General features: G+C 37.0%; 1 protein-coding gene across 1 annotated transcript in view; it reads right to left on the bottom strand.

Moving 5' to 3' along the window:
• Nucleotides 1–26,839, bottom strand: part of hcrtr2 (hypocretin (orexin) receptor 2) — a 30,959-nt gene extending 4,120 nt beyond the window's left edge. The window contains exons 1-5 of the mRNA XM_016288898.1: nt 26,623–26,839; nt 15,732–15,910; nt 7,726–7,969; nt 2,960–3,075; nt 2,399–2,619 (exon numbers count right to left, since the gene is read on the bottom strand). Of these exons, the coding sequence (XP_016144384.1) occupies nt 2,399–2,619; nt 2,960–3,075; nt 7,726–7,969; nt 15,732–15,910; nt 26,623–26,839 (977 nt within the window). The remainder of the gene's footprint in view (nt 1–2,398; nt 2,620–2,959; nt 3,076–7,725; nt 7,970–15,731; nt 15,911–26,622) is intronic.
• Between the last annotated feature and the right edge of the window lie 498 nt (nt 26,840–27,337).

Below are 27,337 nucleotides of genomic sequence, written 5' to 3'. Positions count from 1 at the left end.
CTTTGCTGGAGGCCGCAGGAGCGCTGCTCTTGTTTTGGCGGTGGCAGGGGGGCCGCCCTCGGCGACGGCAGCAGCTGCACGCCGGGGCAGGATGTACCTGGTGGCCTCAGTCTGCTTTGGTCAGTGGAGAACCGCTGGGCAAGTTCTCCACCGTGTCGTCGACAGGCCGGCCTGGGACACGGGGGCGTTCAAGAATCGTCTCTTGTCCGTCTCGCGCATGTCAGCCAGCCAGAAATGGTGCTCCCGGACCACCATAGTGGACATCAGACACCCAGAGATCGTGCCGTAACCTTCGTCGCTCGTGGCGCGAGGTCTGCCATGGTGCGGAGTTCTCTGCGAACTTCCGGGTCGTGACCACCCTCGTGCAAGTCCCTCGGTGCCTTGGCCTGGTGCACTTGCAATCACGCCGTAGTGTGTAAGGCGGAGGCAGCTTCTCCACAGGTCGTATAGGCATCGCTGGCCAGTCGAGTACCTAGAGACCCGGGAGGGGAGGCACGGTTCTCCCTGCCGGTTGGTGGCGGTATTAGGACACAACTGCATCTCAACCAACTGCTCCACCGGGGGGACCCTTGTAACCCCCTAGCTGCCCCAAGATTGGTCCCTCTAAGCGAGATCCCAATTTCGTCGGTCATCCGACGTGACGTCGAGAGTGACCGACTGAAAGGGAACTACTGTTATTTATATAAAATATTATTTATTTAATAATTAATAAGCAACAACAGCCATCATAAAAGTTGCTAGGCAATTCAGTCAGAAATACAAAGGCAGTGCTCTGATATACAACATTAAAGTTACATAAAATATAACGTGAACTGAATCAACACTGAGCTGTCTTTAACTGAACAATGATATTGTTTTCTTTTTGACAGTTAAGTGGAAAAAGTGATATATTTTAGTTACACTAAGGGCAAATAATGATAAATTTTGTTTACACTAAAATAGCAGTATTTTCTTTAGCAACAGGCTAAATGTAAATAGTAGTTAGGTGGCAGATATTTATACTTCAGTACTGCAGTACATTATAAAACAGTATGTAATAATAACATTAAGTGTAAATTATCATACTTATTAATATTATTAAATGGATGCCACCTTATTGGAACAATAAAGCCCTTCCTACACCTATCTAACCATACCCAATAAACACTGTATTATTATTGAGGCGTTTTACTTCCACTTTCCAAATATTTCCTTTATTTTTATTAAAAGTAAATGCCTTTCTGATCTGATATGTGATGGCAAGATGACGAGTTTGACAAAAGGTGGATTCAAACTCAGGTCGATCGTGTCAATTACTTTGCGTTTTACTTGCTACGCCACTGATCCTGCAGGTAAACAGCCATCTTTTGCAGTGCTGTTTATCGCAGCCAGGCATTGCTGGAAGGAGTTACTGTAAATAGCCTCTGCCAACAAATTGTGCTACTTGCACTTCTCTTGAATTCTGCTTGCATAATTTAAATATTATTTTTATTTATGTTATTTATATATCATATTACTGCAATATTATTATTATTTAATCTCTTTGAAACAATCTCTATAAAGTGCTATAGTGATAAAGGTGACATCATTTGACTTGATCGGAAATGTGCCATATAGATTAAGGTACAGTACAATTTACAGGTATGTCCTACTAACAATATTGTTTTTAGATACAGAGCAATATTTGCTCGTGTGTAGTTTACAGTAATATGTATATAAGTACATATAAAAGTGTTACATTTATAATTACTATCCCTGTCTCCAGTTCACTCTTGCATTTGAAGATGAAGTGTCACGTGGAGTGCCTTACATTGTGGGAAACAGTATCCCATGCAGTGATCCTCAGATGCATACATCAAATTTCAGCAAATGTAGCAGGTAATCCAGGAATTCCATGCATACAGAAAATTCACATACTATTCACAGTATACCCATTGCATACTGCACTATAGTAGGAGTTGTATGGTAGTATGCTATTCCAAACACAACTGGGGTCTTGGCTCCATCTTATGGTTTTGCTGACATTCCACGCTACCTCACCTGATCTCACATTGAGCCAATCAAGATCGGGGTGTTTTCACACACGCTTCAGACACCGGCCAATGCTAAAGCATTCCCATAGCATCAACAATGATGCAGTGTTGAGTTCCACTCAAAAGGGAACTAATGTGGATCACAGTTGAGAATAATCACAAAACAATCCTCATGAATTGGCATTAGAATTGTGTCACAACCCAAAACATTAATGGTCCAAAAAAATAAGCTTTGTTGGATGCGAAATTTCCAGTTTTTGTTTTTACTTTTATTATCCAGCCATGTTCTTAACAGATGTTTTGAGACACAGGGACAGAAGAGGCGTAAGCATAATTGTGTTATAATAAGCACATGCACTACCTCAGCCAAGTATCATAGTGCTTACCTCTTCATGATGTTGAGAACACTGATGGGCAGGTAACAGAGTGCAAACACAAACAGCACCACCATCAGCATGCGTGCCGTCTTCCGTCGGGCTTTCACCTGTTTGATCTCCGCTGAGACAGTGCTGGTTCTCACTTTCACCGATTCTCCTGAGCCTACAGCATGGGCAGAACACTGCAGCGACTTCCATTTCCTTTGAAGCACCGATGATGTTCCTGGAATCTGCTCAGGGATAAAGCATGGTGTTATGGGTCATGGCGCAGCAATTCACACCCGTTAGACTATGTCCATATAGCCACATTTTCAGCAATGAATACACAAGTAAAGACATAAGATTTGTGCAGTTGGTAGTAAACAAAACCACACCTAGCACTACCAAATCCAAAACCTAGTCATCTAAGTTCCATCTCAGTTACAATGCTAACATGCAGCTGTGCAAGTAAGCAGGAGACAGATAGACAAATCATTATGTGTTGGAACAGAACGAGAGTTTACAGAAAAAAGTGTGTAATTTATAAATGCAGTTGTGCTTAACTTTAAAGTGTCAAGAACACTTACATACCTGTTGACACCAGAGTTTATGACAGATTTGAATGTATGCCAGGACCATCAAACATAATGGAGCAAAATAAGTGACAATAAAGAAGCAGGTGTGGTACACTTTAGGGTAGATTTCATCTGTAAAAGAGAGAACCAAACAACAACATCAGTTAAATGCACATGACATTCTGTAACTAAAAGCAGAAGGGAGTTATTAGGAAAGGTAAAGGGAAATTTTAGGCATGATGGAAATTTTAGCATACAGTATATGTTGTGTACCATTGTATAATAAGAATGCTGTATTGACCAATCAGCATCCATGATTTTAACTTGAACCTTCTATGAATTGAATGGAACAGGCTTGGATATTATTAAACATTTTCAAATGGATATCAATTTTTTTATGTATGTATCAATATCATGATATTAAACCTAATTACATCCATTGCTCAAAAATGTGAAAAGGCACACTTATTTCACTGCATAAGCTTTCATGTTAGGTTTCATGTATATGAACTATGTTAATGCAATTCAGAGCAGAAGAGATTGTATCATGTTCCTTTGCTCAAAAAGAAAAGAAAAGCTCATCCTCTGGACTTGAGGCTTTCGAGCTTAAAATATCATAAAAACAATCCCTATATATTTTCAAGTCTTCTGAAACCATACATTAATGAAGAACATATTTAAAAATCCTCCCCTTGAAATGATAAACCAATTTGTGAACAAATTCAGTCAGATCAGTTTTGTGAATCGGATCAATTTATTTAAGATCAACATATTGAGGGACAGGGACAAGCGTATGTATCCACACATTTTCAGAGACCCTAGAGATTTTCAGAGAAGCCTCAGTCCCTATTCATTGTAACTGCATGGAGAAAAAAAAGAGTTTGGAAGACATATGTGTTTGGAGTGAAATGAACAAATGATGAATATTTTATATACTAGATTTTTATTTCAAGTAAACATAAAATGGAAATAAACATTTTGGCAGATCAAAGATCTTAAGCTTGATTTTAGCTCAATATATATATATATATATATATATATATATATAATAATATATATAAACAATCAGCAGTAAAATCAAGGACATGCAAATGAGGGGGGAAAAAACTTTGATTTTGCTGCAGTTTTGAGCAATGGCAGCTAGAAGAAATGTGTTATTTATGGAACTTCATTTCTCATTTCTAAGAAAAGCAGCAAATGAGAACATATGATAACAAACAGTAATTTAAAGGAGACAGAAATGTGTTTTGAATGATCTCTCCAATGTCACAGAGAGGCCTGTTAGAAACACTGAGATTATATCTGAAAATGGGCTCTCTGAATTTAAAAATAAACAATCTTTTTCTGTGCGTGCTGTAGAAGTAGTAAGCGTTAAGAGCACTTGGCAGTCTTATTATCAATGTGGGTCTTTAAAATTACTCTTCACACTTCATCAAAAATAGAATGGAGCGTAACACATTTCTTCAAAAGCATCTCATGCTGTTTAGATTGACAGCCCAGGTTTGTAATATTTAGCAGAGCTGGGTTTTATCACAGTAATTGTGCGGCAACCCAAGGGAGGGTGAACGTTATAAAGTGGTATTCTAGCAGGCAATGACAACGCGACCTTTAGCAAATCTGCTTGAATTTATTGTGATAGACATCTGCTCTGAGCACAGTGATTTGTTCAAACACCTGTGGCTAAATCCAAGCCTGTGACCTGCAGTGACAGCACGACATCACAAAGAGACACAGTCGCATCGGTTGTCATACGTTCAGCTTCATGACAGATTTGATTAATTACAGCCTACAGAGAAGCAGTTCCAAAATAGTGACAGAGCATCAAAGTCTTTGGAGAGTCAGAGAATTATTGAGAAGATTCTTTTAAGAGATTTTTAATGTTGGCAGCTCCCAAAAGAGTGGAGATGTCGATTTCTGAGATCCACTTTTGATTTCACTTTAATCTTATATTTATAGTGCTAAGGCATATACAATGAGGTGAAGTCAAAGTTGGCCTCTTGGATCGGGCAAAAATGTTTAGTTCAAAATGGTTTATGCAAAGACTTTAGCTAATAATTTAATTAATATGAATATGTTTTGTTTTATATTGTGAAACTCCCTGCACTTTGACGAGCAAAAAACTCAACTTAAAAGTTTCCATGTTTTAATATCAAATTTCAAGAATGTGATATTAAGATAAAAATAGCTTTATATAAGCTTTTAAATAAGCCTGTCCAACCTCCTTTATTAAGTATTTCATATAGGAGAAGTCGAGGACAAGCTTAACTCATTTATTCTATTCTCACTGAAATATTCCTAGTTAGTAATCTGAATTTTAACCTCATTCGCTTTGTTGTTGTAACAGCAATTGTAACCATGCAATACAATCCTTGACTTGGTGTTATGAAATTCTACTTGATCGATATTGGAAAAAGTGATTTAAGGTTATTTTCTTGTCCAGCAAATTGTCTGCCACAAGGGAGATTACTGTTTGGCCCAATAATCGTCTCATGGGCCCTCTCATGGGCTGCTGTCACTGTGGCATAACTGACTCATTGGGGGCCATTGTGAGAACTCATCAGGGGGGATAGCCCACGTTTCTCATCAGGGAGCCGCTCTATGCCTTTGATGTATTTTCATCTGTCATGGTGTCTTTTTGCTCAGCAAGGCAACGATCAATGCAAACAGATTTAATCTTTTTAAGGGAACATGCTGCACAGCACTATAAATGTTTGAATCCATACAAGTTCAGGTGTCAAGCTAAAATACTATTTAAACAGAATTGCTTCTTTTATTTTATTTTATTTAGTGTTATTTTTAGTTTTTTTTTTAACATTGTATTCAGTCTGCATAGAAAACAGTCGGCGCGCCCGGGCGCATGATCTAAACGTGTTGTCCCTATTCTCTTAATGATTAATGGGTGTTTTTTGGGAGTAACGTGCAATAAACCAATCAGAGTCTCATCTCCCATCCCCTTTAAAAGCCAGTTGCGCTCGCGCCATGGCGGGTTCGCTATTTACATGACAGAATGTAATTTTTCATTTTTAAAAATGTTTGTGTGTAGGCATTTTTATATTTATGTAGCCTACACAATAATATTGTGTAGGCTAGGATTATTATTGTGTAGGCTACATAAATATAAAAATGCCTACATGTCATAATGGATAGTCATTGCTTGTATTAGAATTAGGCTACCTATTTGCTCGGCACGAGCAGCTCCGTTTCATCTCTGGACACGCTTGCTAATTTCACTGTGTAAATAGCAAATCTGCCATGGCACGAGTGCAACTGGCTCTTAAAGGGGATGGGAGATGAGACTCTGATTGGTTTTTTTGTACGTTATGCACACCCATTACTCATTAAGAGAATAGGGACAAACCATTTATGCTCGGTTCAGACTACATGATTTTAGCCCGATTTTGCCACGATTATGTCATAATGGATAGTCATTGCATGTATCAGAATTAGGCTACCTATTTGCTCACGCACAAGCAGCTCCGTTTCCTCTCTGGAGACGCATTCGGTCTTTGCGCTTGCAAATTCCGCCATGTAAATAGCAAATCTGCCATGGCACGAGCGCAACTGGCTCTTAAAGGGGATGGGAGATGAGACTCTGATTGGTTTTTTTGTACGTTATGCACACCCATTACTCATTAAGAGAATAGGGACAAACCATTTATGCTCGGTTCAGACTACATGATTTTAGCCCGATTTTGCCACGATTTGCTTGATGCAGTGTGCCATAGGGATTCGTAAACGACAATGGGCGTCGGGACGCAAGATTCCATCGTTTCAGCACGTGTAGTGAGTCCTAGTGGATGACAACCGATTCTGCATCTGTGATGCTTCACGACATCACGACAGAAAGACTAGCATGTTTCATTTTTTTTCCGTCGTCCAAGACGAGTTCTGTCACATTGGTGACGTTGACCAATAGCAGCACAGAAGCTCTTTCAGACACAGGTTTCAAACATGGCGAAACGAAAGAGAGATGATGGTGCTGCTAGGTGGAATTATGAGATGGAGGAAAGGTTCGTGGAGCTGTGGCAACAGTACTCCTGCCTGTATGATGTGTCATCGAGGGACTACCACAACAGAACAGAGAAAGAAAAATGCTGGCAAACTATAGCGGAAGCGCTTCAGCTATGTTTACACTCTTGTTTTCGGAAGTCAGTCGCTAGTTCTGCCTTCTCGATGACATCACGCGTGTCGTTAAAGACGGCACACGATGGATGGTCGGGAAGCAACGTGTAGTCTGACATGTTTCTTGTCCACGAAACGACAAGATTTTAGGAGTCAAAATTGTGTAATCTGACACAGTGACTATCGTGACCGACAAAAATATTGTGTAGTCTGGACCCGGCATTAGACCATGTGCCTGGGCGCGCCGACCCGTCGTTAAACTAGCAAAAGTGGATTTGGACACGCCCTAAGTGCACCTGAGCCGTGTGCTTTAGACCATGCACTTAGAATGTTAAACTAGGGCCCATAATGATATGACTTTATTCTTATAAAAGGGGATTGTTCTCACAAATCTGGGAATATTCTCAAAACATTAAGAGTTTATACATGTTGTTTTACAACTTTTTTTCTCAAAATCTTTGATTTAGCTTATTTTAACTGAAGGTTTTAAGAGAAGACAATTTCAGCCACAAACTGTGTTCTACAGGTTGCCGTCGATAAGTGCTTGAACCTTACTATCGCTCTACACTCACACTGCAAAAATAAATGGCCTGTCTAAAATGGTATATAGCCCCACTGTGCCTTGATAGGAGAGGTTTCAGCAATAAAAGGATCTGTTACCTGCCCACTGTTCATCACACACGGTGAACAGGCTGGTTTTGTTGGTGAGCTCTGGGAGCAGACTGCTGCATTCCATGACTACGGCTTGTGGAATCATGATTACGCAGGAAACCAGCCAGATCAGAACGATACTCTTGTGGGCTCTTTTGGCAGTACTCTTGAACTTCAGGGGGTGGCAGATAGCATACCAGCGATCTTGGGCAATGCAGCTCAGTGTCAGAACTGATACAGACACAGAGATTGTCTGAAAGACAACAGACAGAGGATAGAATCTCAGAACCCACAGTGTGGAACAGACAAAGAATGTGCATTCTAAATACATGTTATAAATGTAAATGAGAGAGCTTTATAAATACTTAAAGGGGTCATATGATGCTTTTTTAAAGATCATTATTTTGTGTATTTGGTGTAACAGAATATGTTGATGTAATGTGGTGTTTTGTTTCATGTTCATGTTTTCCATGTCTTTTATTTTGTAATTGTTTCATGGTCCATGTTAGTGTCATGCTTCCCTTGCCTCATGTCTCTCTGCCTTGTGTATGTGTCATGTTCTGATTGGTTGTCTTAGTCATGTGTCTTGTTTCCCATTGGTTTGTTCTTGTCATGTGACCCTCTTGTTTCCTATAAGTAGCTTCATGTTCCCATTGTGTCCGGGTCGTGTATTGAATGTATTTAACCCGCTGTTGGTGAGTCTAGTCTGTTTGTGTCAAGTCTGCTCATGCTATGTCTGTTCAAGTCAAGTCAAGTCAAGTCAAGTCAAGTCAAGTCAAGTCAAGTCAAGTCAAGTCAAGTCAAGTCAAGTCAAGTCAAGTCAAGTCAAGTCAAGTCAAGTCAAGTCAAGTCAAGTCAAGTCCCCTTACCATAATCGCAAGCTTCATCTTTCAAAATAAATGTAAAGACAGAGCCCGAAAGGGAACAGAGTCGCGTGACAGACACAGTGATGAAGCTGGTATGTGTTTGCAGTACACAAGCCACGGTTAAGACAGCTGACTCCACTGTGATGTGACCCCAACCCCCCCCTCTCTCTCTCTCACGCGCTCTCTCTCTCTCTTTCTCTCTCTCGCTATCTCTCTCGCTCGCTTGCGCACACACACACGATGCGCAAGACTCCGCATTTGAACAGTCAATAGCAAATACTTAAACTAATAACAAAACAGTAGCTGATTCAGAAGCGCCAGATTGTCATAGCAAAATCAGAATTACCTCCTCTCCTAGGTTCACGAAACGGTCGTCCATAAAATGCATTGCTGTTTTGTTGTAAGTAATCTTAAAGATTTCTAAATGCATCTACTTTCGGAAGACCAAATAAAGTGCTTTTGCTTTCGCCTAGAAACACACAGCGTCTCCATGACATGGCTGCTTCAACACTAACTGCATTTACTGAAACCACGCCTTCTTTCTTTGCGTGAACATTTGGGCGGCATTATGCAAATATTTCCACATAGTGAGGTAGATATGTGGGGGCGTGTTAGAACGAGCCGTTTTAGGGGGGCGTGGCAGAGTCTTAACTTTGATAAAGAATATCTCTTTGGTTTTGAGACTTTAGTCTTTGTAACTTCAGGGATCTTATCTATGCACAATCAGCTTGTAACACTCCAAAGAGAAAGGAAAACTTGAAATCGCATCATATGACCCCTTTAAGTTTCCAAATGTTTACAAACCTGCTGGGGCCAGATCCACTAAACTCTCTTAAGAAATTTGTTTTTTTTAACTGCCATTTTCTTCTTATTTTTTTAACTTAAGAAAGATGTTAAGAATATTTTGAATTCCCAAAAATTCTACTTAAGTATGATAATTTCTTTTTTCTTAAGATTGTTCTTAAGACAAAACTTAAGAAGAATTCAAATATTTGAAAAGAATCTTCTTAAAAATCATCGTAAATAGCTTCTTAAAGTTAGGATAGCCCCAGATTTGTCTTAAATCCCTCAATTTTATTATAATTTAATGAACTTATTGTGTTATTTCAAATTAATTGTTATATTTAAGCATTACAACAACACTAACCACATATAATACATAGTAGGACTAGGGATGTGCACGAGTTTTCTGAAGTGACTCGTAATGTAAACAATGACAGGTCATTATGTGTAACGCGACTTTTTGCTGAATTCAAAATTCAGTAACAACTCTACAAAACTGAGCTCTTTTTTTTATTTTAGCATATAAATACGACATAATCTTTGCAAGTATTCAGCGCATTCATGGGTACTGAAGACATCACTACCGCAATGCTCGCCGCCATTTTTGTGTTCGATATGACAACGAATACACCACATCTAAATGAGATTTAATAAATAATAATATATTAAAATAATAATAATAAATTACCTTTTACTACCATTTCCCACACTGAGCTTTGGACTTGATTGTATTTTTAGGACCCTAACATGGGTACAGCAAGTGTAACAGTTAGGCCATAATAATGTAAAAATGCTGATTACTTGTAAATTTAAAAATGGCATCAGCTCAAAGCACTTTTGAGTCAATGATAGTGTAAGAAGGTAATGTTAGCTAGCCTTCTACACAATCTAAATTTAATGTTAATTTAGCTAACATTAGAACAATTGATAATTAATCATTATTTTTGAACAAAGCATTGTTTTATTTGTGAATGTAGCCGATCGAGGAAGGCTTGAAGAATCCTCTGCCTGCTGGTCGCTCCCGCTTCACAGTGCGGGACTCATGCTGACCTCGATTCCCTTCACCGTCCACGTTTTGATTTCAGCAAATCAGTTTGTGTGAATGCAAGCAACATGATTATTGATGAAACATCCAGAAAGCCAAGAAAACATGCAGTCTACCTGAGGGACAACGTCTTTCACTTCCGGTGTATTCTTAATCTTGGATCTCATTATTGAAGCACAAATTCAAGCCGCAAAAGCAGTTCTCTTTAATTAAAATATGCATTTTCATTCATTCATAGGCTATGGCTGCAATAACATTTTAGTTCAAATTGTTAAAAGAAAATGCTTTACTGACTAACGTTTCAGACATTTAGATATGCTTTCAAATTTTATGCCAGATATACAGTATATGTAAGTAATTTCACAGTATATCCACCTCCTAAATTACTACACCACTTGTGCAGCCAGTCACAATTCACGTTTTTTTTTTTTTATGACATTAAAATTATTTTTAGAATAATCGTACACAAATGGGTTAAGCAAAACGTGGTGCGTAAAAGACGATCAGCCACCTAGCTGTCATCAGTCATTTCTGCAGTTTTTGTTGTTTACTTTGCGTATTTGATTCTCAAGGGAATTGAATTGTTCCTCTTCAGGAACTCGAGCTGCGTCGAGAACACTAGGGGAACGCCTTCAGTGACCCACGCTCTGAATCACATGTGAAATCAGTCCAATAGCTGAGCGGTACGTCACGGCGGATGACGTCATGAACGGGAGGGGGGGGGGGGGGGTTGTGCGTTCTATATATTCATGTCTCTTTCTTTCTCTTGTTGTGATTTGAATGATCTTTGAAGAATCTTTGTTATTGTTGTTTATTTGAGGTCATTTTTGCCTGCTTCAGTCTGTCAGCAAATTGGTCGTCGAGGTTGCTGGACGCGGCACCTCGATTATTGGGCGAATTGGTAAACTATCTTTTTAAAACTGTTGTGTGAGGTGCTTGTCACCCTGACTAAAGTGCTTTAAATATTTAGTTTAGTGTGTGTTTGTCTGTCTTGTTTTTTTGCTTCTTTTTCACAATTGGGGTGGCCAGCTGCAGAGGATCGGCGTGTGTTGGTGGTGGGTTTCTCGCCTGAATGCTGTGTTCACTAACAGATGTGGTGTGCTGTGGTGTGAGTGCGCACATATGATTGCTGTCCATCCTGCTTAGGAGCACCAGTCCTCAATTCTGAAATGGTAATGTCTATATGTGCTATTAAGGTGATTATTCTGTTTTTGATTTGTCGTGGTGTTTTCATGTATTAAAGTTGATATTTTTATTGACTGCAAATAAAGTTTCTCTTCTACCCAACTTATGTCTGATATCTGACTCAGTAAACGAACCTTTGAGCCTTGCTCTAATGTCAAGGCCGTTTCCCTGGAAATAGGCCCCGAGGTGGCGTAGTCGGTATTACTAAATTAGTGCTAAGTTCTAATCGCCACATATTGAAATTCAAAACTTACCATGTATCATCTTGGAAATATAGCTTCATGTCTTCAAGTCCGTACCGTATGTAGTCAGCGTTATTTCTCTGAAGTTATGTGTACATTTTAAATGTCCAGATTGAGCTACATCTATTTCAGACTCTCCAAAATTATATGGCGTTTTACTAGCATTATGTATGTTGAATTAATCATTAATTTAACCAACTTTAATTTAAATCATTACCTGCTTCAAAATGAATGTTGTTAATGAAATCATTTTCGAAACATTTGCAGTCAAATAATAAAACTAAAATTACATAAACAGGGAAATAACTGTACAAGGCGAATTCAAGTATATGTGTATACAAAGCATAAATCTTTTTTTCAAATTTCAGAATGAGCACTTTGTCATTTGTAATACCGTAAAACTTCAAATAATAGCCCGGGCTACTATTTGAGACAGGCGTCTATTTGGGACTCGGCTATTATTTGAAGTTTTACGGTACATATGTTGTGGATTTCGTCCGTCTAGTGTTTATCATGTTCATCTTGTGTTCGCTACTGTAATATGAATGTAACGTTTTTAATACACAGGAGAAATGTCCAACATTAAACAAATAACTGCTCAGGACGTTTGCATTGTAAGAATGTTTGGGAGACTTCAGATATAAAAACGCTGACTCGTTGGGTGATTTTTTTCATATTAAAATCTTACGATTTCCTATTAATTCAATAGAATGTATGGGAATACTAGGGGATGCCAATATGGCAGCGTGGTGGCTTCACTTTTATAATGTCGTGAGCAATCCGGTTCTCTATTATAGATCAGTGGATGTAATTTACACTATGCACAATTTCATATTATTTACACGGTGGATGTTGTGCGCGCTCTCTCTCTCCTTTTATATTTTGTTAACATGTTGGGCTGCATGTCTGTTAATTTTTCTTAAATACATTAACTCCGAATGCCTAATGGTTTATTGCGTGTGACTGAAAAAGCTACACGAATCCGTTGGTAATGAGTGCGGCTGGAGTAAACAATGGTAAAAGCCAGCGCTGCTTGCTTTGTATATCCACTATTTCTAGCTCTTCCAGTTTCCCAGTTTGAATGCCGAATACAGACTACTGCCACCTGCTGATATGGGAGAGTATGTTCTCTCACGCAAGTGCAGAGCGTACAACCCAGCTAACAATTTTTGGTTCCAAGAATGTTAGTTTTTGGTTCCCAGTACGTTATTTTTTTATGGTATGTTTTTGGTTAGACAGGAAAGTTTTCTTAGAACATTAGTTTTTGGTTTGTAGAACGTTATTCTAATGTTAATAAAACATTATTATAACGTTCCCCTAACCTCTTTACTCCGATATGGTTACCCTGCTGTACGTCAGTAATCATACAGCACACTCACGGCTCAGTATAGAATAAGCATGGAAGTGATCTGTACGGATGCCTGATCAGTATTATAAAAACCATCCCTTGCTATTGCATCTATTGTTTAATTAATAAAAATAATCTGAGCACATCAACCATCATATGTAATATTAAATAAGATAAAATTTGTTCATTTATATGTACGATTATGGGGTACCCAGATTTTACATTTCTTCAGCACCAAAAAAAAATGACTTCAACACAATTTATTGTTTATAAAATATGACATTTATTCACAGATATAAAAAAAAATAATAAACAATTACTTGACTTAAAGTAGGATATCATACATTCATTTCTTACCACTGAAGTGCAGTTTGTACAGTTTTCTTTTGATCCGAAAACAAAAACTTCTCGATTAGCATCTTCAGTTAGGCATGTCAAATCCATCCAAAATCATATTTACTCACATAATGATATGAATTTTAAGTAATCATTCAATAAAGAGATCGATATTTCTATCTATTATTTCTTGGTTCTCAAAAAAATAACCAAACAGGAACCAAACACTAACATTAGGGGAACGTTCTGTGTTTGCTAGTACGCTAGTTGGCCATCAGCTGTAGTCTGTCCAATGTGTTCTATTGCAAATATTTTGCCCCGACATAGACGATGTCACGCCATTGGCTTTCCTCAGTGCTAGCTCTTCGGTGTTAGTTTGGTGTGTCCCTACTCTTAGAACTTAATATTTACTATTTCAATAATTCAACAACATTTGCATGTTCACGGTTCTCTGATGTTGGTAATTGGTCTCATGACATGCAATTAAATAGAATAAATATTTAATCTTTTATTAAGTGTTTTATTTTGACTTTGTAGCTTGACTTTAAAGTGAACTCGCTTTTTATTTGTGATAGTGTCTCAGTCCACAGTCAAAAATTTATATTTTATTTTATTTTATATTTTATGCCTATTTATGCATTCACTTTCAAACATTCAAACCCTTGAGCTTTTATTTTGGTGAAATACTGGTGAAATGCTGTAAACTTCTGTCCACAAAAGTTTTGTCCAAGAAATAATGCAAGCATGTAAATAAAGTAAACCTAGCACACGCTGTATTGCCAAATGCACGTTAAATTCACAGCACAAGCAGAGATGGATTCACTGCATTTACTGTGAACTGAGCTGCTCTGAGGCGTTGAACACAGGATCATTTTACAATTATCATGCAGCCCCATTTATTTAAATTTTACATTCAGTGTAATTAATTATTAGTTTTTCATCAACTCACGAACCCCCTGCAGTTCCCTCATGATCCCCCGTTTGGGAAACCCTGGTCGAAAACATCAACTTGCTAAAATCAGTGGAGCAGTGATAATCATGCCACCAAATGCATAAATGTAAACCCATAAAATGGCCTGGAAAATTTGAAATGACGACCACCATCGATGATCAGCATGAATGCATGCATGTATTGTGCAGTAGCATTCTGGATTGGATTGCTTTGATTTACTGACAAATATATATTTTCAGTTGTGGTGTAAGGTATGTAAAGGTGGATTGTTGAAATCACATTTCTAAAACAACAGTTCCCTATTTAAAACAATAGGACATCAGATAACATGATTATTGCTTGATTTTAAATGCATGTCTTCTGTGCAAATTGGTCAATTTCCAACAGATATGCTTTTGAAGTGCTCCATACTGCGAATGTCTGAACGCTTTGGCATAGCATCTATATGAGTCTTTTCCATACTCTAGTGCTGCTCAAGTAGAATTACTTTTGATGTTCTGGCTTTATTCTAAACATCAGCTCAAAGAAGTTTGCGTCTGTGTCTTGCACACTTTTGCAAGATGCAAGCATCCTACATTATATTGGCATCAATCAGCTTGACTTTCTTTGAGAGTCAAAAGGCATGAATGTGATTAAAAACACTTGATTAAAATACTTGAAGCAGCTGCAGCCATGGCTCACAGCTGCTTCTTCAGTCTTGATAACTTCAAAACTCTCATTAATATTCAGTCATCCAAATAGAGAAGATAACCATGCCTATCAGGAATGTAGAAGAAACAAACGGAACTTGTAGCTCTTAAACTGTGAAGGATATGACAGATTAAATATTAAAGTCCATTCATCAGGTCCTTCCAAGAAAGAAGGTTGAGTAAATGTGTTCTAAAAAATGACCAGAGGAGCATGTTGTCATCCTAAGGAACTCCATCTGTTTCATCTATTGATGTTGACAAGCATGTCATATTATGGCAGTACATCTCTAGCTCCAAAAAAAAACTCTTTCAAAGAGCTTAAACTGTTGATGTGATTTATTGACGAGGAAGCAAAGCATTCACTTAAAAAACCGCACACAGCCTCTAGCAGTAGAATCTGCTGGTAGGTCTACTGATGTGTCAGAAGTAATAGATGCTCAAGATCAAAGGTGTCATAATTCACAAATGTACAGATCTCGAAACATTTGAAACTTCATTTTGAGAGGGCTTCCCTACAAAAATAAACTAAAATATAGTGGCAAAAGTGCATATGTTGTCAGTTTCCTCACCTGTAAGTAAGGTAGCGTCTTGCACAGGGTCTGTCCGAAGAACCAGGTTTCTGTAATGTCCACCACAAGACTCGCAGGAAGACATGTGATTGTGACCAGGATGTCTGCGAAGGACAGGTTCACGATGAAGTAGTTGGTCACTGTGCGCATGTGATGGTTTTTCCAAACTGCAAAACAAACTGAAAAGAAAGACGCCTTGAAGAATACTTTGTGGCTGTAAATACCATAGCCAGACGTAACAAGTACATTTCAAACTACATTTAAGTTATTAAAGCAGGAGGTATTTTTTAAATAAAACAGAATTTAGTCCTATGTTTCTAGCACAACTAGAAAACTAGAAAGGATCTCAATTAGGGTGTAATTTTAAATGGAATTAACAAAAATCAAAGTGATGAGCAGCAGCATTTACTCATTGAAAAACGTGGCTGTTCCTAGATTTAAGCTCCAAAAACATTCCTGTACATACAGCATTTGCAATGGTGAGCACTCAGGATGTGAATCCTGTGAAACACTAGTCATGACACTCAACAAAAAGCTCAAAGACTCGTAGAAACAAGATTAAATGGAAATACTTCAGAAAATGCTTTGCTTATCTCATGTTTGCTTAACACTATCGGTTAGGTTCAGTGAAGGGTTTAGTGTAGGTGGAAGGTTATGTTATTTTCAAGCGCAATAGAGCATTAACTTTTCAGCATCACTCACCAGAGATTTACTTTCCGAACTGCTGCGATACATACAAAAATCACTGTAATAAAATATAAAATCTGTTGCAGAGAAAATGCTTTTAGTTTTTAGGAAATATTTTTAGTTTTGTGTGCCACTGGACATTTCACTTTTAAAAAGTTGCAAGGACTTCAGTATATGTGAATCTTTACTTGATTTGAACAGCTTGATTTACATGAACTGTATTTGGATTTTGATGACATCTAAAGAAAACTGCACTAAAATAAGGTATGATTGAAAATGCTCATCCTCTATGATCAGAGACTATCTCTGCTATCTTGATTTGTATGTTGTTCTACCTCATGATGAGCATTTGTTATGAAGCTATATGCACATTCTCAGGAATAACACATGAAATATCTGTGGATTACCAACTTCCTTGACACAGTCACAAATAAGCAACCAAGTGTCATCAGCTGATTAATGTTGATTTTATTTAGACTATTTAGTGTGGCACTTAACAAAATCAATAATTCAAAGGCCGCTGTAAAAGGAAAGAAATCTGTTTTGGTGCAAATTTATTATGTTTTGATGCAAACTCCATACTTGCTATTACTCAATATGTGTCAACACAGATATCAAATACAAACTTAATGAGTACTGTACCAAAGATATTAACAAACCCAGCATGTGTCAACAGTTAAGAATGAACTCATAATACAATATGGGCCATACAAGGTAATAGGAAAGACTAGGGTGAGTTGACACACTGGGAAATTGTCACAAGGCACAGAAAACTGAATCTTCCTTTTAGAAATATTCACTGCTGTTAGTGACGACTAGCCCTGGAATCCCTTTATTTCACATGTGATAGGTGAAATATGAGACGACTATTAATATCTTATTGCTGGGTTGCTTCTCAACATTCAACTAAAGATTATGTCATTCACAAAAGCCCACACTGACAATCACATATTTGTCTGCTTTCATTATTAATGGTCTGGATTGTGACTCAGTCCTGAATAATTGCTGTACACCAGCATGTCTTGATAAGCCATTCTTACCTAATGTATGATAGGTGGCAAATCTTCCTTTTTTTCTTATTTATCAGAACAGTCTGGTCTTTCAAGGCTCTTTTCTGATCACTGTTTCCTTTGTGAAACCCATGAAACTACAGAGAGTTTTGTGAAGTTATACAACTGAATGTTTTGTCCCCAAAACTGGGTCTTGTGAAGCAACCTGAGAATGAATGAAGACACAGGCTGAATCAGCCTAGAGGGCAGAGCAGAAGATGGGGTGATATAATGACCTGAAGCCCCAGGCAATATTAGTGTTGGCGCATTTCACAGTTTGGCTGCCAACTTTCCTCATTCCCAAGTGACATGCCCAGCGGTCAGTGAATCCCAGCTTACAGGTGTTATGGACAACACTATAGCTAGCGCAGGGCTGTGAGCACCACAGAAATTTAGGGGGATAAGTCCCCTCCAATAGTTAAAAATGGCCAAAACTCATCAATGCCAAAATTACTTGCCAAATAAATCAAAGAAGGCGGGCTTTACCGTTCACAGAGACCGAACATGAACTCCGAAGCAATGCTTTAGTGAAATAGTGTGAGGTAAGATTCAGGTACACTGTAAAAAATGACTGTGAATTTAACGGTAAATACTGTAAAAATGCTACAGTAAAAACCTGTTAAATGGTTAACGGTAAATTCCCTTACTATATACGGTGAAAAACTGTATTGGACATAAATTTTACGGTAGTATGCCATTTTTGGAAGTGAAAAAAAAACGTATAATTTACAGTGAATAACCGTAAATTGACATTCCCAGAATTCAATGTGTTACATTTCAAATTTGATGTTTTTTTGTTGAAATAACTATGTTTCTTCTTAGTTTTTTCTTATCAGTTTTGTATATTAGGGTTGTGTGTTACACCTAGTGTTGTTAAATGCTTCTTTATTGCGTTATTTCAGTTTCATGTGTGTTACCGTGATGGTGTTTAGTGTTTGTGTGAATGACACTGTACACCTTCTATATATGTTATTATTTTAAAGCTGCTTGTGATGGGCTTTGGGTCATCATGTGACTTTCTCATCACCACCTGCAACATTAACATTATATCAGTTAGTTAAATTACGGTATTTAACTGTAAATTTAAGTTAAAACCGTAAAACCTAAAACATTGCTATCGTATTTTTAACGGTAAAATTCCGGCAACCACAGCTGTTGGTTTTTTACCGTAAATTTTATGGAGTTTTTTTCACAGTCTAACAAAACATTTAATATTTGACGTACTTTTTTGTCAAATGTGAAATGACCAATATCTGTGATGCAAACTTGACTTTTTTGTCAAATGTGAAATGACCAATATCTGTGATGCAAACTTGACTTTTTTGTCAAATGTTGCCACTTTGAACTGAACATATAGGATGAATCATTTGCATGATTCATGTAAATCATAACTGAATCTGATGAGACAAGAAACATTTTGCAATTTTGTGTTTTCAACATACTGTATCATGCTCACATTCACTCTTATTCGTCTATTAGCCCATTGAAAATAAAAATATAATTGGAAAAAAGTTCTAGTTACAGAAAAATCTTCTTATTTTTCTTTATATCCTTAAATCCATTTAAATCCTTTATTTTATTCCCTTAAATAAAAAGACCATTACAATATTCCCCCCCACAACATTCGTAGTGAATCTTCTTGCCAGGACAATATGGACTTGAGGTTTCGGGATTTCCAGTTGGCGCATGAAGACGCTTTGATTTAACACTGTTACTGCGCATAGGGCATTTTCAAAGCATCCTCACAGTGGTAGTACGTCTAGCTCTATTTCTGTCTTTCCACTTGTTTCATGTGCTCATCACATGACCACCCCTTCCCTAGTTGTTTGATGAAACCCCCCAGCACATTCGTACACTTCCAGGAAGAAAAAAATTGACACTTATCAAAGCTCTGCAGTAGCTTTGCGGCAGAACTCTCACCTGCCAGAGTATTGTATAACTACACAGTTGCTATAAGATGATATAAGTAACCCTTGAAGAGAGGGCATAGAATGAGAAGAACTCATGTTTAAAACTCAAAGCGGTAATTCAATCCACATCATTCTGCTAACAGCTCCACTTTTCAGAATGGAATTACCGGTAGAAGTAATCACAGAACAGGACATAATGTTGACACATTCATCTATCAAAGATGGTCACCTGTCTATGCCAGAACAAAAGCCATGATGGCTACAATTAGATCTGGATTTCACACGTCTGAATACTGCACAAGATTTCAAACATCTAATCAAACTATTAAACATTTCCAAAGACCTCATGGTTCAAACACACATACATTTTTTGTACAATTGGAAGATCTGAATTAATTGTTAAATTGACAATATGACAGTTTCTTTTTTTAGAAATCATACAGGATGATATGAGGGTCCTGTGCGATTTCTAAAGACTGGTAAGAACCCTTGTGACAGCACTGACAAAATTGATCATTATTAATTCATCATTCAATTAAAACGTACAAATGACATTTATATAAGTACATTTGCCAATTGTCTTTTTGAGACAAATTTTCTCATCATTTTTATTCGTTAATGCAATATGGGATTTTATCTGAGTACTGAACTCTAACCAGTCATCAGATGGTCTGTTAAATTGTGTCTCTAAAGTAACATACAGGGCTGGACTGGGGTTAAAATTCAGCCCTTGACAAATCCAGCCCATCTGGCCCATAAGTTCCCCGTGAATGTTTTGCTGGGTTTTAGGGCCTTCAATTGGAGTAAATAAATGAATAATAAAACAGGACAGAAACAAATAATTATAGATATTAGCCTACTGAGTAATGCATTTTTGTCACATAGAAATGTACTTGACAGTAAAGCATTGATTTTGAGCTAGAATGCAGAAAATTTACTGTTACTACCGTATTGGCCCGAATATAACCCTGATTATAAGACGACCCCCCCTTTTTCCAGATGTACCTTTTGGAAAAAGGCTTTTTAAAAAACAAATTTAGTTTTTTTTCTCAGTAGAACACATTTTGTCTTCAATTATTTTCATATTGCATATTTTTCCTATTTTAATTTTTGTTTTGAAAGTATGGTAAAAACTGGTCAAATATACCAACAATCACATTTAAAAAATATACACTTTATGATATACCATTAAAAAAAAAAAAACAGGTAGCCCATCTGAATTAGGACATTTAGGCTATCCATCTAATAGTAGCCCACCAATATCTTTTTCTTTTGTTTTTACTCGCGATCTTTACAACACGCATTACATTACGTATTTCATGGAACACTCGTTTTATGCGTATTTGGCGCCACCTATTGTTGTGGGTGTATTATTGATATGTCAAAGTCTAGACCCTGAATATAAGACGACCACGTTTTTTCAGATGTATTTCCAAGAAAAAAACATTGTCTTATATTCGGGTCAATACAGTAAATTCCATCATCATTTCCTCACCCTCATGTCGTTCTAAACCTGTATGACTTACTTTCTTCTGTGGAACACAAAAGAAGATATTTTGTAGAATGTTACCAAACCATTTTGGTTACCCTTGATTTCTGCTGTATGGACAAAAAATTCCATTTCTCAAATTATCTTCTTTTATGTTGTGATTTTATGTTATGATGGTGAGGAAATGATGACCATTTGAATTTTTGGTGAACTATCCCTTTAAGAACTTTGACATTTGTAAAATAGTTAACACCTAATTTATATAAGACACTGATATTTTTCTTTTATCAGGTTCTTACTGAATTAACATTTTACTTCAATTAAAATTAATTAGACTTAGAGACTTATATAGAAATCATTCTTTGCCCTAATGAAATTTACTATAGTTCTTACAGAATCCTGAGTTTAACTGACTATATATATATATATAAAGTAATAATAAACTATGGAATTTGTAATAATAAATAAATAAATGTAGATACTACAAAAAAATCGGCCAAAACACCATAGGCTGTTTGTACAGTGTTAATAACTGCAATGCAAATTACTATGGTGCTGAATTGACAAGCTTGTAATATGTATTGTAAATGTAAATGTAAATGTAAATGTAAATGTAATGTAAATGTATTGGCGTTTTCCAGTTTACCGTTTCATGCAGTTTACATAGTCGTGGCTGTTTTCAGCCAGCAGCGTGTGGTGGCTGGTCAATAGGGAGCGCCGCCCCCTCCAAGTTAGCCAGGGAAGAAGCCTATTTCAACATGTTAAAAATAAGTTAAATATAAAAAAATAATCACGAAATTGCATTATTTAGTCATAATATTCGACTGGCAGTCATGTTAGCATCTATTAAAAAAACTAAAAAAAAAACTATTTCGTTTGTTTTGTGTATGCGGGGCGCCGGACAGATGGGTGTCTATTAGGTCCGTAAACTTTTGAAATGCATGTGACTTGAGGCTGAGCTCTAAATGGCATGTTTCAGATTGTCCCTCCCACTTTTGATTTTAGCGAATTAGTATTGTTTTTATATATTTTGGCCTCATGTGATTGAATATCTCTTCCGAGATGAAAGTAAATTCGATTGTATCTTTACAAAAAATCCTTTAACAAGGCATTTAAATGAAGAAGAAGAAGAAGAAGAAAAATACGGATCATGGAGCTTGGACGGAGTTGGCTAGCTGGATGTGATGTAAGTCATGCCTTTTATTGTTTTGTTATTTGAAAGTCCTGTTACCGAACCATTGTGGGCAACGACACAGAAGGTACTGAAACAATGCAATTTAACTTGAGGCGGTCATTGTGGTCCAAGCACAATGGCTTGTGTAGATGATATAGTTTTCTAATGGACATGTCTCTTTCCAAGTAAAATATGAGTCTTTATTGGAGTATTACTGTATGCACAATATTAAAATAGATAAATAATATAGTGTCCATTCTTCAATTGGACATACATTCAGTCATGTCTGACAGCTTGACAAATATGTTGTCAATACCATTCAAATTAAGAAAAAAAATGATTTAGGAGATCGCAGTTTTTGCATACTTGTTCTATTGGGCTTTAATAAACTTTATGAAAATATAATGAATTTATATGCCATTTTACTACAAGTCAATTTATTGAACAATTTTCACAGACTTTAAACTGAGATCTTATAGGATTTGATATCCTGTGGCCCCCTCATGTGGACAACATTAGTATTATGGCCTTCATCTCTGAATCACATTAGTATAAATGGCTGATTTTTTTCCCAATGATTACACGTTTAATGATTACTTACTTTACTGATAATACACCCACATTAAACTCAAATTCACTGATATGTGGTATCTTATTATGATCTATGATATGTGGTATGTATATGATATGGGGTATCTTATAATGATACATTATTATGTCACTTTTTAAATGGTTATTTAACAATTGCATTCAGTCCTGCTGCCTGCATTAACAGTGTGATTCTGTTTGTTTGCAAAACCCCCAAAATTTTTAACACCAGCCGCCACTGCACACTACCCAGGAGGGGGCACCATTACCTCTCATCTCGACAAATCACGTGAATGAATGCAAGCGGAGCCGGTCTACCGCAGGGGTTTTCAATGTGTGGGGCAAGAGAGCAGGTCGGTTACTAATTTGAATCAGTACATTATAACGAAAACAATACCTTAAAAATGAAAAGAAGTAGGTTTTTGATCACATCATTTTAAACCTGTAAACTCCCGGAAAGTCCAAGGATCCATTAAGCGAATTCAAACAGTAAGTTCAAACAGCGCTAATGCAGAGAAAACATGGCCAATTTCATCAGAGACGGCGGAGAGAATATGACTTACGTCCAGATGTCAGTAAATGATTGATTTTTTAGCGTGTATTTGGCAAAAGTGTTTATAATGGATTCTGGCTAAAAGTGTTTTAGATTATGCGGTGGTCATGATTTAGTGATTCTGAATGGATCCACATAATAGTAGTCAGGTCAAGGCAGGAGCTTTAGTGATCTTTGGCATCTCCCTGTGGTCCTGTTTGGTATCGCAGCTTGACTTGTGCTTATTTGTATTGAAAACGTTAATTTAATTATTGATTGATTGATTGTTTGTGGCAGTATACATACACTGTGAATAAATAAATAAAAAGGGGGGGGCTGAGTATCAGTGTTGCGCCCAATTCTGACCCACCCGGCTGGAGTGGAGACTACCCCAGCCTCGCGTGCACTCGGACAGTACTGTCGTGTTTCCTGTAGATGGCAGTTAAAACACGGAAAGTTTGGTCAAGTGCTTCACTGATCCCAACTCCAAACGTTCAATTTGAATTTATCTTCTTTTTCCCATTTCAAGCACTCACAATCACTACAGAACCTTCAATGTTCTCTCATCACACGACTGTATAACACAGTTCTGTGTCACATCTGAATGATTCAAGAGACTTGCACTGTTTATCACATCGTGACGGAAGCAGCATATGTTCATCAGCGCTGTGCGGGTGACTGACCCCGCTCCGCTTTTGCGCGCTGCTGGCGGATGATGGGGTAGCACCGCTTCACACTTTTGGAGTATTTGCTTTTTGCAGTTTCGCATGTGTTGTAATGTAAAAACAGCGCCTAATATGGATGAAGTATCTCGCTTCGGCGATCGGACCACTGCTCCGGCCCACCGGGAATGTCCAGGTACTCCCGTTGGCCAGTACACACCTGGTAGCCTAACATATCTTAAAGAACTTAAATCTTAGTTATCATTAGCTTTTAATTTATCAGTGTCTATCTAAAGGAGCAAAATTAAAGGTATGTGCACACTTTACGTATACCTGCTTAATGGTGTATTTTGTGCTACTGTTTTTAGTATTTAAATTTAGGTGTGTGTGTGCGTGCATGCATAAACAGTGCATAAACAGTGCAAGTAGCCTTGCACACTGTAAAAACTGGAGGTGTTCAGATACGGTTAATATATATATATATATATATATATATATATATATATAGGACTTTCATTGGTGTAGCCTGGACTATTCACTTAGATTCAGACAATTAAATTAAATGACATTTCTGACTTCAGTAAAACCAGCTAATTTAGAGGTTAATAACATTTAAGTGAAACCTTTCACTTTTGTTAATACAGTAGAGCATTTCAGGATGTAAAGTAAAATAATTTAAAAGGAAAATGTTCATATCTTTTCATATAAAGTTCATTGTATAGAACAGTTTGTCCATATTGAAAACACATTTGTTCAACTGCTATATCATAGGGATATGACTCATCTCATATCAGCGCAAATGTAAGGGAATAGCTAATCTCAGAATGAAAATTATGTCATACTGAACCCACGCACGTCATTCTGAACACATATGCTGTTATTTTCTCCATGCTACTGTATACAAAAATAATCTTTATGTAGCTTTTTGTGTACACTTTAAAAAGTGGTAATCTGCATTTATACATTAAAGAGCTATTTCTACCTGATTTAACCCATACAATTTACTTTTGTTCGTATAAATTTTCAAATATGTTGATTCAGTGAAGGTAAATTCTATTTTTGGCTTAAATAAAACCAGTTAATTTAGATGTAATCCGAAGGGAAATATTACCACCAAATAATGACTTTTAGTCTCACACAAAGAAATCACACAGCTTCAGAAGACTTTAGACTTGAATTTTAGCCCGAATTTAGCCTTGTACTATATGGTTATGGTGCCTTTTGTCATTTTTGTCACAAAAAAATATTTTATGTTCAACAGAAAAAAAATAACAGCAAGTTTCGATCAACATGAGGGTGAGTATATAATGACTTTTGTGTGCCAAACATTCCTTTAAAGTGAACTGTGTTGTTTCAAACCGTCCTGTTTGTTGGACGACAGGTCCAAAACTCATTGATTGAGGTAGACTGCAATTCTGTTTGATTGAGAAAAAAAAAACACTCACTGCACCTTTAAAGAGAATAGCACATGAAAGATGTGAATAAAAAATTCTAATTCAAGTAACATTTCTAGGGAAATGCCAAAATATGCCAAAATTAACCAATTACCTCGGATATTCAGATCACTGGGGCGTTCATCGTATTTCTAAATTTCTTGAGAAAACTTAAAATGTCAACATTTGCATTGAGAAAATGATGAGCCATCCTCAGTGGAATACAAAATAATTTAAAGCACAGCATTACATTCATATTGTCTTTCAACCAAAATTCCACAAATCCATCACATGTAGCATGGGGTAAAAGAGCAATGTGGCACTTGATTTGATTTGCCTGAGGATATATACAGTATATATATATATATATGTTTAATATATATATAATTTAATGTCAAGGAAGAAAGAAAGCTGAAGGCTTGACATTTTGTTAAAACTGTAGACGCATTTATGGTCCATAATGTGTGCATGTGAGGATGCAAATATTCTTAAATCTAAAATTAGCAGAAACTGCAAATAATCTAAATAAATAAGTGCAGCCCAATTAAAATTCATTAGGAGCGTTAATTACTTTAAAGATCTGAACTCACTAGTTGTAGGCTACGCATAATGAATATCACTGTTTTTTAAGCAGCGAAGAGAAATTATAATAATATGATCCCATGCGCAAAACAATGTAGCAAACATGATGGACAAACCTGTAGACAGTAAAACATTTCAAAGCAATTGCTGGAAAGAAAAAAAAACGGAGTTACTTAGCTTACGCGTTTCAAACTTACTTACCCAAGGTGTTTCCGACCAGAGAGACAAGGAAAACTATGATATATCCAGCTATGAGCACCCATTCATATTGTTTAGGATGCAAATATTCCCTCCAGATGTACTTGAGAAGTTCATCATCTTCATCAATATGCGAATGGGAGTAAATGTCCGTGTATATATATATATATATATATATATATATATATATAATTTAATGTCAAGGAAGAAAGAAAGCTGAAGGCTTGACATTTTGTTAAAACTGTAGATGCATTTATGGTCCATAATGTGTGCATGTGAGGATGCAAATATTCTTAAATCTAAAATTAGCAGAAACTGCAAATAATCTAAATAAATAAGTGCAGCCCAATTAAAATTCATTAGGAGCGTTAATTACTTTAAAGATCTGAACTCACTAGTTGTAGGCTACGCATAATGAATATCACTGTTTTTTAAGCAGCGAAGAGAAATTATAATAATATGATCCCATGCGCAAAACAATGTAGCAAACATGATGGACAAACCTGTAGACAGTAAAACATTTCAAAGCAATTGCTGGAAAGAAAAAAAACGGAGTTACTTAGCTTACGCGTTTCAAACTTACTTACCCAAGGTGTTTCCGACCAGAGAGACAAGGAAAACTATGATATATCCAGCTATGAGCACCCATTCATATTGTTTAGGATGCAAATATTCCCTCCAGATGTACTTGAGAAGTTCATCATCTTCATCAATATGCGAATGGGAGTAAATGTCCGTGGAGTTCAGATGCTGCGCTGATGTTAAACAGTCATTGCAAGCGTCTTTAGCGGTGATCCCAGACATGTTTCGCTCGGACCCGGGCTCTCTCTCCAGCATCGCGGATGACTGACACCGCGCGAGTGAGCGGAGAGAGAGAGAGGGAGAAGGGGATAACACTGAGAGTTGGATTGCGTCGTGACGCACTGTGGACCTCGCAGCATATAACCAATTAGTTTGCAAGACAGTGAAGCGTTTTGAAGTCAGAGTATGAACCTACAGAATCCATCAAGTGCTTGCAGCACGGTTCTTTATATCTCATGAGGATATTCGTGTTTATTCAAGTAGGCTATAGCTGCCAGACTTACGCCGCATAATAAATGAAGCCCATACACAGTCATGCCATCGTATCTTCTTAGTGCTCTACTAGATTAAATGATGTTAAACATCACGAGTCGCACTATCATACCTGTTACAGGCTACACTGAAAAAGGTGAAACGAGAGTGTCATTAATCAAAAACATGATTTCCGTTTTTAATAAAACCAAATAACTCTCCCCATATAATAATAATAATAATAACATT

The sequence above is a fragment of the Sinocyclocheilus grahami genome, unplaced genomic scaffold (assembly GCF_001515645.1).
Source record: "Sinocyclocheilus grahami isolate Dianchi unplaced genomic scaffold, SAMN03320097.WGS_v1.1 scaffold235.1, whole genome shotgun sequence".
Classification (NCBI taxonomy): Eukaryota; Metazoa; Chordata; class Actinopteri; order Cypriniformes; family Cyprinidae; genus Sinocyclocheilus; species Sinocyclocheilus grahami.
The sequence above is the reverse complement of the archived record's forward strand: the minus strand, read 5'-3'. Positions and strand labels throughout refer to the sequence as shown.